Raw genomic sequence first — 11866 nt, forward strand, 5'->3', positions numbered from 1 at the left:
TGTGGATACTATGAAAATAGTAGGCTGGAAAATTAAAAGAAAATGAAATTCAACTTTTAAAAATGAAGGTTTTTTTAATAATTAATAGATGCACCTTGGAAGGTACAATATAAAATATTCCATTTGTATAATTCAGAATGCCTTTTAATAAAAAGAATTACAAATATTACAACGAAAACTTTTATGAAAAACCTTTATAAAAAGTAAACTGAGAACCCAAACTCAAGCCATCAGGTCAATCCCAGCTCCAAGCAGCCGTGCTGAGCTGGACAGAGCTGCCCCGCGGTCTGTGAGGCTGTGCATCTTTACAGGGCTAGGTGGAGTCACCTTCCTTCTGTGTGCACTGCTGGGTCTGAATGCCAACATGGCTGCCATAAACACACAGCCTCTTCTGCAAGAGTTTCATGAGTGCTTCAGAACAAAATGATGCATTTCTGAAAAAAGAACTCCAAATCTTGGTGATGATAAGTTATCATGCATATGCTGGCAAATTCACAGTTACACTAGCCCACATAAAATGGGTCAATCGAGAGTGTCCCAGCTTCAAGGAATAAACAAATGTTTAAAGTACTGACTTCAACAATATGATGGAAAACAAATTAACAAACTGCTTTTTCCCATCTTCAGGGTTACATGGTCAACACACTGTAGACAGTGGAGGGAATGGGTTTTGCTTGCTCACAACCAGCTTCTGATGTTGATGTGATATATAGCCTTTAATGTGACCCTGTAGGAGAAAAAAAAATGGAATTGGCTTCAGAATTCTGGATGTCACACTAAATAAGCTGGAGAATTAACTAGTAATTGGAATATGCATTCTTCTTTAATAATTAGAAATAATCAAAAAAACCCCAGTTGATGTCAAGACAATGTGACTGATGGTGACTTCCCATGTCAGAGTGCAATTATGCTCCATAGGGTTTTCGCTGGCAAGTTATTTTCAGAAATAGGTAGCCAGGACTTTCTTCTAAGGTACTTCTGGGTGAACTCGAATGTCCAACCTTTTAGTCAACCGCTGTGTGCTTATCTGTGTCGCCCAGGGATAGCTCACCAGTAACAGTACAACCAAATTCAATAGAATGACAATGAGTAGAGATTATATATATATATATATATATATATATATATTAGAAAACTTACATGCATATAAATTTGTAATATATCCACCCACCTACCTTCTACAAAGTCCTTGGAATATTAGGTATTTCCTAGAGTAAGTTCTAACAGAAAATACCTTCATAAAAGGAAAAAGTCTTTTAATAATTTTAATACCACTACATTAAATCCTCAAATTCTAATTAAAATACTACTATAAAAAGCTGTTTAAACTAAAACTGGGAGTTCATATACCATATATATGAGATTAGCCAAAATACACTGGACTTCATCAATATCCACATCTTCGACTTGCATAAATTTCAAGGCAACAAGAAAAGCGTCAAGAGACAATTGATGTGTTTTCAGTAACAAATACCTGAAAAAGAAAACAGAAGTTTATTAACTAACTTAATAAGATGCAGTACTTTACAAGATAAGGTGCATCAATTAAGTGAAAAGGGGAGAAGAGATCTTTACTACTGTTCGACAGGAATAAAATTTTTTTTCACATATTAGATATATTTTAGCAGTAAGAGCTACTATAAGTTTGGATTTTCAATTTAAAAAGCCAGAGTATAAATATAATTTTTATATACTATGAATGCTGTTGTTGTTGTTAAGTGCCATCGAGTCAAGTGCAACTCTTAGCAACCCTATGAACAAAAGACCTGAACCCTATACTATAAATATGAATTAATATACTATGAATATTTATTTCTCTTTACTATATCTGGAATCAGAATATATTTTGCAGTTGAGAAGGTCTTCCACATTCTAAAATATTGCCATTACTATTTTTTATAGACTACTAATATCCATTGTAAATGAATACTTTCTGACTATAGTGACCCTCCATTGGGTTACTAAAGCTCTAAATCTTTACAGGATGAGACCGTCCATCTTTCTTGTTTCAGTTTACAGCTCAGAAAACCCAAAGAAGGGTTGCTATGAGTTAGAATCAGTTTGACAGTAGTGAGGTTAGTGACTGAAACTCAGACTGAAATCTTTACCTTGAAAGAATACACAGTTCCTCTTACCGTAACGTTTTCTAATTTGACAACTCAACTCTACTACAAGATTTCGGGAGCTCTAGTGGCTTAGTGGTAAAGAGTTGTGCTGCCAACGGCAAGCAGTTTAAATCCACCAGCTACTCCATAGAAGAAAGATGGGCCATCTCCTCCCGTGCAATTTACTGCCATTGAAAACCCATGGAAGGTCAGCTAACGTCAGTTCCAACTCAATCATCTTAAAGCCACAACTGCATGAGTTCACATCCATCAGTTAAAAAGAAAACATTTGCTTACACTTTCTTAAAAAGATTCCTGTAGGTGATGATCTTCAGCTTTTCAAGAATAAGGAAAATGCCACAGCGAATAAAAAAGGTTTCATGTTTTGTCAGAGCTTCATTCAGCAGTAAAAGATTGCCTTCACTAGGTTTGAGAGGGAAAGATATACAAGGAAAACAATAAAACAGCATCCCAGGAAGAGATATCACCAATTTCTTACATACACAATATGAGAAATTGTATATAGTCTAAAAATTCCAAATGATAAATATAAAATATTACCTTACAGCTCTGGTTACTTCAGCAAACTGCATTAGATGGTATTTTTTCAGAAGTTCTATAGTTGGCATATGACCCTAAGACAGAGTCAATTTTCCACAATTAAGAGGTTTCCACTTTAGAGGGATTTTTTTTTAAAAAAAATGCTTATCAAAGAATTAAATCTAAGATAAAATGCAACTCATTTGAAAGTAGTTTAATAGGAATTAAAATATCATAGTACACCAAAATAAAGCAGCACAGACTGCTCAGAATTCAGAAAACCTATACAGGTCAAATTTGGTCATTCAAATAACATGTAACCTTCGCCTTATTTTCTCTAGGCCTGCTATCTCTTTTCATTTTTGGTAAGTACATAATAGACCTACAGACAGGCTGGAATAATAATTTTCTTTCGGTTAACCCACGTTACCACTTTAATAAAACCATTTTCCATTTTTAGGGAGAAATGCCATGAACATGCATTTGTTTTATGGGTCACATGTTACATCATGAAGAGACAAAGGTCAGGTCACATACCAATGTTCTCTATTTTGAGTATGTACTCACTTATAGTTCAGACTGTGATCATATAAATACTATCTATTGTTTTTAAGAAACCTTTATCAGCCTCTTCAAAGTAATATGATCCACAAGAACTGAGTTACAATCACTTACCAACAGCATTTTTACTGGGAGCAAATATATCAGTATCATTCGCTTGTTCTTCTGACTTGAGCGATAACAACGTTCAAAAGCAAATGACAGATACTCCTCAGCTGCAGAGAGATAATCCAGTGTCCCAATCAGAAGCTCTACCAAATACACAGTCTTTAAATATTCTTCCATATCCTCTATCACAGTAAATTACTGCATTTTCCTTACTGTTCCTGTTCTATTATTAAATCCTTCCTTCTTACTTATTCTATCATTCTGTCTTTATGTAAAACCAAAAACCTGCTACCTTTAATCATTACAAAAAAAATAGCAGCCTAGTTTCATGTCAATGATGAGTGATTTTCCTTAAGTAAAATCTATAGAACCAAGTTAAAAACAACTGCCAGATTTGAGAGAGGGGGAAAAACTGAGGAAATTCTCTTTCATTACAATTGTGATTTGCCTAAGGTTATCTGGCAAGTCAGTATTATCAGCATTTTATACAGACAAAGTAGGACAGTACTCTGACATGAAAAGCTGGGGAAAAAAGAAATTGGCGGCCCAGTCCTTTAGGAGCTGCAATGCTGATTCAAATGCAAGTGGTTTAAATCCATCAGCAGCTCTGAAGAAGGGGGGAATTGGGCAATCTCTTCCTTTGCGATATACACCTGAAAACCTGGAGGTGGGGGCGGTCAGCTATGAGTTGGCCCAAGCTTGCCTGCCACTTGGGAAAAGCTGGAAACAAAATCCTTTCTAGGAGTTTTACAGTGCACATTAAGATATGTAGATGTGTGACATAAAGCTGAATCAGAGTCTGTAAACCACAAAGGAGAAGATGGTCCATCTTTCCCCAGTGAAGCAGCTAGTGGATTTAAAATGCCTGCCTTTGGTGTTGGTAGCACAATTCTTTACCCAGACCTTTCTGTATTAAGAGATGGGCTCCAAAATTCACTAAGAATCTATTTAATTTAGTATAACTCCCTTGTGTTTATATAACCCTTTTTTGAATTGTAGTTTTTTATCATTACTTAGAAACAGAAAAGTGTTACCAAGTACAATGTGATGTTGTTAATAGGTGGCAAAAAAGAAAACTGAAATGATTTTAAAAGCTTTCCTAACTATGCAACCCTCTAAAATGTTTGTATCCATCAGGAGTTCTGGGAGAGAAAGATGTGCAATATCCTTCCACATGATTTACAGCCACTCGAAAATCAGCTGGAGTTTGTTTCAACTCAATGGCAATGAGCTATGTGTGACATTCAATTGAAAGAATAGCCAATATTCTACCAAAAAAGGGAAAAGGAAAATTGTGTTAGACTGCTAACACTTGAATATGTTTTTAAAAACCCAATATGAAAGGGAGCTCTGGTGGCCTAGTGGTAAAACGCTGCACTGCAATCTCAGGGGTATGCGGTTCAAATCCACCAGATGCTCTGCTGGAGAAGGAGGGGGCAATCTCCTCCTGTACCAGTCACATCTGATTTGACGGTACACATAAAAATAATACAATAAAAATTAAAAAAAAAAACCCAAACAATATGAATAGAAAACTTTCAAATATAACTTTTATTAATCAGCTTTGTTGTCGAGTATGACTCATGGAGCCCCTAGGAATAGATCCTAACTCTAACCTATCTTGATCCATCCTTATTAGCCTCAACACATTTGGTTTTGATCAGCTTTAGTATCAAAAAAGAGAATATAGCATGGTTTATTAATATATTTCATATTAACTAGTAAGTGTCCTCTAAAATTTCTATCATATAAATTGTTCAAACTGTAATACCTTAATTAAAATACCAGGAAAAAAAAAAGAGATTAAAAACATACCTTGTTTAAAATCACTATCAAACATAGCCTTGCGTCCAACATAGTATTTGTATGTTACTCTCTGTGCAATGCTATAATCTTCTTTCAGATTTGAGCTGTCAATTGCTCTAATTAGAGGTTTACACAAATGGAGTTTATTGATCTATAATAAAACCCATTGAAAAGATTTTTAAAAAGATAGGTAGTATTTATGAATGTTTACTCAAAACCAGTATTTTTATTAAATATATTATTTAAACATATACTAAAAAATGTTTTTGAGAAAGTGCAAGTGATATAACCAATTCAAAACATATTATCCATGGTACAATATTTTTTAATCACATAGGCTTACGTCCAATTCAAACAACTTTGCACTGTCAAGAAAACTCACTTTTAATGTGTCTGTTTATTTTGTATACTTGTCTTTGATCATGCTATCTTCTTATATTTACTACATAAGACATAAAACTGAAGCAGAGGTCTAGTTTTGCTCCTACTATTTTCTATAAAATGGCCTTCTAACTAGGGAGGACATATATCCACATTTGGGAAGCCACTCTGTGTACACAATTTTTTACTTATGAACAATTGTCACAATTACAACATACATTATTTGTCTCAGGGTAAAAGGGTAGTGTCACTTACCTAAGAACTGAGATATTGTTCTTTGCATTTGCACATGTCTTTTGCATGGGAAAAATGTTGCCTAGACTTTGCTCTTAAATGTTGTTCTAAGAATCCTGGTTGCATTGTAAACTATTCCCATACAGAGCTTAAGGTTCTTAATGTTATTATCCATTATATATGTTGAGGATTGTAGCGCTTAAAATCAAGACCTACTCTTTGCTTTTCTTTTGATAAAGTAACACGTATTTTTTGGTTTTCTGTAATAAGATTCTGGGTAGGAACGGTTTGTGTTTACCAAGAGGGCAGCATATTTGCTATAGGCCAAACTCTGCAGTCTGATTTTTCAATATGATCTAACATCAAGAAAAGCAAGCAGTTAATAGTGCTTAAAAAATTAATTCCATATTTAGTGGAACAGACCATCAATTACTCATGTGCAACCTCACATTGAAGCTGAAGAAAATGAGAATAGCTCCACAATAACCAAAATAAAACCCTGAGTCTGTCCCACTTGATTTTAAAAACCATCTCAAAAACAGGTTTGAGGCACTGAACACTAATGATTGTAGATCGGATGAGTTTTGGGATAGCATCAAGGATATCTTCTGTGAAGAGAGCTAAAGGTCATTACAAAGACAGGGGAGAAGGAAAAGACCAAAATGGATGCCACAAAAGACTCTGAAAATTGCAGTAAAATGTCAAGAAGCCAAAACAAAGGGAAGAAATGCCAAAGTAAAAGAGATGAAGAAAAGATTTAAAAGAATAGCCTTGAAAATACAAAGAAAAATATTACAATGGACTATGCAAACAGCTGGAGTTTGAGAATAAAAGGGAAGAATTCAATCAGCGAAAGTCAACCTGAAAGAAGTGAAAAACAAATTTAAGTCACAAGTTGTAATACTAAGATCTGCTATGGACAAAATCTTGAAAAATCCAGGAAGTATCAAAAGAAGATTGAGGGAAAACAGAGTCACTACATCCAAAATAACTGAATGACATTCATTCTAGAAAGTAGCACCTGATCAAGAACCAATGGTAAGGAAGAAAGAAGGTCAAGCTGCATTGAAGGCATTGGCAAAAAGGAAGGCCCCATGAATCACTGGAATACCAACTGACATAATGCACAGGGAGAGTCTGCAGTTAGGGACCTTTCCAAAGTACTAAGGAACAATGATGCCAGTTTTCAGACTAAGGTGCACCTGATTCAAGCAGTGGTCTTTTCAGTCACTTTCATGTATCTGAGAGCTAGACAAATAAGGATGGCAGAAGAAAATTGATGCCTTTGAATTGTGGTGTTGGAGAAGAGTACTGAATGAATATCCCATAGACTGCCAAAAGAACAAATATATCTTAAAGGAAGTTCAACCAAAGTCCTCCTTAAGGGCAAGAATGGTGAAACTTTGCCTCACATTTTAGGCATGTTGTTTGGAAGGGCCATTTCTTGGAAAATGACACCATACTTGGAAAAGCAGAGTGTCAGCAAAATAGAAGATCCTCAATAAGATGAACTGACACAGTGACTGCAGTAGAGGGATCAAGGGTGTCAGAGATGATGTGGATGACATAGAATAGGACAGGGTTCAGATCGGTTGTTCATGGAGTCGCTATGAGAAGTATTTGACTCAACAGCACCTAAACAGCCATGAATTACATAACATTAAGGACCTTAAACTCTGAATGGGAATAGTTTACAATGCAACCAGGATTCTTAGAACAACATTTAAGAGCAAAGTCTAGGCAACATTTTTCCCATGCAAAAGACATGTGCAAATGCAAAGAACAACAACAGCCATGAATATCTGAGAATAGCCACAACATAGCATTTTATATCCCTTTAAGTGAAACTGTATATAGAGTAGGTTTATTTTGCTTTACTGTAAAAATAGATTTAATGTTTAGAGGTGCAATAAGCATGACTTTGAATCTAATTGTGGACAGAGTATGCACTAATAAATAGTAGTAGAATATTTATGAAAAGGCAAGTAGTAAATAAAAACATCCACATTATAAAGCATATGCCACCTTAAAATGGGAATTACAAAACCAATTTTTTGCAACAAAAAGAGTTATTCAATACTAACAACTAAAATTAACTATGTGGTATATGTCGAGTTCACTTTGGAAGACTCTTACAAGCACTTCATAGAAAGCATCACCCTCCTGAACAGGTGAAACTGAACACTCAATGATGAGGCTTATGTGACTGTCCACAAAGACATGCCATGCATACTAAAGCAACGGGAACAGAGGAAATCTGTCAAATAGAGAACATGATGTTAAAACTCCAAGAATAAATTATCCAAACGTTAGGTGCTGACTTGTCAGAGAGCTGCTCTCACCTGGTCAGTTCTCATCTGGTCATCTTTATGCAGCGAAGAATGATTTCTTTAGCCATCTATCCACTCCTCTACTTTAAAATAAACAATTACTATGATAGAGGATAGAAGGATCTGGAGTAAAAGGACCCACATTTGGTGTCCAATTCCCCTGGTATCTTAGTTTTTCCTATGGATGATAACCAAATTTAGTTCAATGCACATAAAGCATTTAAAATAATAACTGGTAGTTACTGTTGTTGTTATGTGCCACCGAGTCGTTTGCGACCCATAGCGACCCTAAGTACAAGAGCCCTAAACGCCGTTCTATCCTGTGCCAAACTCGCTGTTTCAAACACATTCATTCCCACCACTCCACTCACAGAATCAATCCATCTCATCGAGGGTCTTCCTCTCCTGCGCTGTCCCTCCACTCTCCCAAACATGATGTCCCTCTCCAAGGACCAGTCCCTCCTTGCAACATGCCCAAAGTATGTCAGACGAAGCTTCAGAATTTCCACACTCTGTTGGGTCACCTGTTGGGATACCGATCTCTTTCAGTCAGCTGGCCAGCTGGCTGTCCTCCAGATTTCCTGGCACAACTTAGTGAGTACATCCAGGGCTGCATCTGTTTGTTGAGATAAATCAACTGGTATGCTGTCAACTCCTGGAGCCTTGTTTTTTGCCATTTCCTTCATACCAACTTGAACTTCCTCCTTCATCACCATAGGTTCTTGCTCATATGGTATTTCATTAAATTCCTCTGTGTCAGCCAACTCCTTCTGATACAGTGACTCTGTGTACTCCTTCTATCTTCTTTTTATACTTCCTGGATTATTCAACATTCTACTCAAACTAAGTATTGCCACCCGTGTCTTGAATTTGTTTTTCAACTCCTTCAGCTTAAGAAACGCTGAGCGAGTCCGGCCCTTTTGATTTTCTGACTCCAACTCTCTGCACATTTCATTATAATATCTTGCTTTGTTGTCCCGAGCTGCCTTTTGAAATTTTCTATTCAGCTCTTTGATTTCTTCCTTTAGCTTTGGCTTTTTGGCGCTCTAATGCAATACTCAGAGTCTCATGTGACATCCATCTTGGTCTTTTCTTCTTCCTTAGCTTTTGTAATGATCTTTTTGCATTCTTCATGGACGATTTTCTTGATATCCTCCCAGAGCTCATTTAGTCTACGCTCAATGGTGCTCAAGGCCTCAAACCTGTTCCTGAGATGGTTTTGAAATTCGAGTGGGAGAGTACTTAAGGTCAAATCTTGGTTCCCGTGGACTTAATTTTCCTCAACTTCAGCTTGAATTTGCATATGAGTAGTTGGTGGTCTGTCCCACAATCAGCACCTGGCCTGATTTGCACTGCTGATATTGAGCTTCTCCAGCGAATCTTTCCACAAATGTAATCTATTTGATTCCTATGCATGCCATCAGGTGAAATCCATGTGTATAGCCTGCCTTTATGTTGCTTATAAAAAGTATCTGCAATGAATAAACACTGAATGTGCAGAACTCTACCATTCTATCTACAGCCTCATTTCTCTCACCGAGCCCATGTTTTCCAGCTACTGATCCTTCTTCCCTGTTCCCAACTTTTGCATTCTAGTCGCCCATTATTATTAATGCATCTTGATTGCATGTTTGATCAATTTCTGACTGTAAAAGTTGGTAGGGATTCAATATTTGCAATCTCTTGTAGAGCTGGACTATATGACCAGGGAGGATAGAAGGAGAATTGATGCTTTTGAGCTTTGGTGTTGGAGAATAGTGCTGAGGGTACCATGGACTTCTAAGAAAAGAGATTCATCCTGGAGAGGGTTAAACAGGGCTGCTCCTTGGAGGCAAGGATTCTGAGGCTTCTTTTGACATACTTTGGTCATGTTGTAAGGAGGGACCGGTCCTTGGAGAAGGACATCATGCTTGGGAGGGTGGAGGGCAGGCACAGGAGGGGAAGGCCCTCTGGGAGGTGGATTGATTTGGTGACTGGGGCAATCGGGATGAGTGTGTCGGGGACAATTAGATTGGCACAGGACAGAGCAGAGTTTAGAGCTGTTGTACATAGGGTCACTATGAGTCGCAAGCGACTCGACAGCACATAATAACAACAACATATGATTATGAATAGATTAAGATAATTTCTCAAATAATGTCAAAAAGGCTAGCTAAAAATGAAGATGCATATTATGATATCTGGAAATATAAAGAGAATGGAAAGTTTATAAAGACATATTCAACCAGCAGCTTACCTTAAAGTAAATTTTAAATAACTGATTCACCAGAAACAGCATCCCCCACTTCTTAGAATCTTCTATACCAGCACGACTATGAAAAAATAATTTATAAAAAGTTGTACAGGAAATGAAAATTTTATTTACAAATCACAATATTTAGCACAACTTGCTAAATGAGTATCTTAAGATAAAAATCCAATAGCTTAAGTTAAGAAAAATAAAAGGAAAAGTGAAGAGAATAAAATTAGGAATTCTACTCCCAATTACTTATTTGGGTAATGTTTATCCCACTGCCCCACGTTGTTGATTAGTTGAGAACTGTTTGCAGTAATGTGAAAACTCATTGTTATAAAACATTTCTTAAGTAGATAATGCCACTATTTTTCTCATTATAAATAAATTATTGAAATACACAATAACAGGGATGAATCTCAAAAGAAATCAAAGAAACAAAATTTATAGATCAGGTAAAAGTAATTTACAGTAGGATTGAGGGGAATCAGAACAATGTTGGCTTTGGGTGGGAATAAAGATCCGCCTGCAAAGGGGAACAAGGGAAGTTTCAAAGGGGTAAAGTGACCTCTGGAGAGAAGTGCAAGTTACACAGCTTGATGTATTTGTCAAAAATCAGCAAATATAAAATTAAGACTTGCATAATTCATTGTTATTGTTATGTGCAGCCAAGTCATCTGCGACTCAAAGCAACTCTACATACAACAGCCCTAAACCCTGCTCTATCCTGTGCCAATCTCACTGTCTCCGACACACCTAGCCCAATTACCCCAGTCACTGAATCAATCCACCTCATAAAGGGTCTTCCTCTCCTATGCTGTCCCTCCACACTCCCAGGCATGATGTCCCTCTCCAAGGATTGGTCCCTCCCTGCAACATGCCCAAAGTATGTGAGACGAATCCCCAGAATCTTTGCCTCCAAGGAGCAGCCCGGTTTAGCCCTCTCTGGGACAAACCTGTTCATTTTCTTAGCAGTCCATGGTATAGTCAATACTCTTCTCCAGCACCACAGCTCAAAGGCATCCATTCTCCTTCTGTCATCCCTAGTCATTGTCCAGCTCTCTGATGCATAGCAAGTGACTGCAAAGACCATGGCCTTTATCAGGCACATCTTAGTCTCCAGAGTTACATCATTGCTTGGCGAGGTCTCTAATAGCAGACTTTCCCATCATAATACATCTTTTTAATTTCCTGGCTGCTGATGCCAAGAGTATTGAGTGTGAAGCCAAGCAAATGTAATATTATTCTAAAATCAAAACTTACGTTTTAATTTAAGGGAGGGTTTACTGATGCATGCTGCAGTGTTTAAGGGAATGTATACTGATACCTGCAATTTACTTTGAAATGCATTAAAAGAATAAAATGGTGGATGAGTAGAAGAGAAAGATGCATGAATAGATTTAATAAAGCAAGTGTAACAAGGTGCTAATAGTAAAGTGATACATATAGAGGTAATCACTGTAAAATTCTTTTATCTTAGCTGAATGTGTGAAAATTTTATAATGTTGTTGTTGTTGTTAAGTGCCATCGAGTCGTTTCCGACTCATAGCGACCCTATGCACAACAGC

The 11866-nt window shown here is 36.8% G+C and overlaps 1 protein-coding gene across 1 annotated transcript in view; it reads right to left on the reverse strand.

The window, feature by feature from the left end:
• Positions 1–637: 637 nt before the first annotated feature.
• The window catches only part of PCID2 (PCI domain containing 2), a 43781-nt gene continuing 32552 nt past the window's right edge, over positions 638–11866 (reverse strand). The window contains exons 8-14 of the mRNA XM_006883957.1: positions 10302–10377; positions 5130–5271; positions 3321–3421; positions 2667–2740; positions 2403–2528; positions 1351–1474; positions 638–727 (exon numbers count right to left, since the gene is read on the reverse strand). Coding sequence (XP_006884019.1) covers positions 638–727; positions 1351–1474; positions 2403–2528; positions 2667–2740; positions 3321–3421; positions 5130–5271; positions 10302–10377 — 733 coding nt within the window. The remainder of the gene's footprint in view (positions 728–1350; positions 1475–2402; positions 2529–2666; positions 2741–3320; positions 3422–5129; positions 5272–10301; positions 10378–11866) is intronic.

This window comes from Elephantulus edwardii, unplaced genomic scaffold (genome assembly GCF_000299155.1).
Source record: "Elephantulus edwardii isolate Elephantulus edwardi_28Jun2011 unplaced genomic scaffold, EleEdw1.0 scaffold00030, whole genome shotgun sequence".
NCBI lineage: Eukaryota > Metazoa > Chordata > Mammalia > Macroscelidea > Macroscelididae > Elephantulus > Elephantulus edwardii.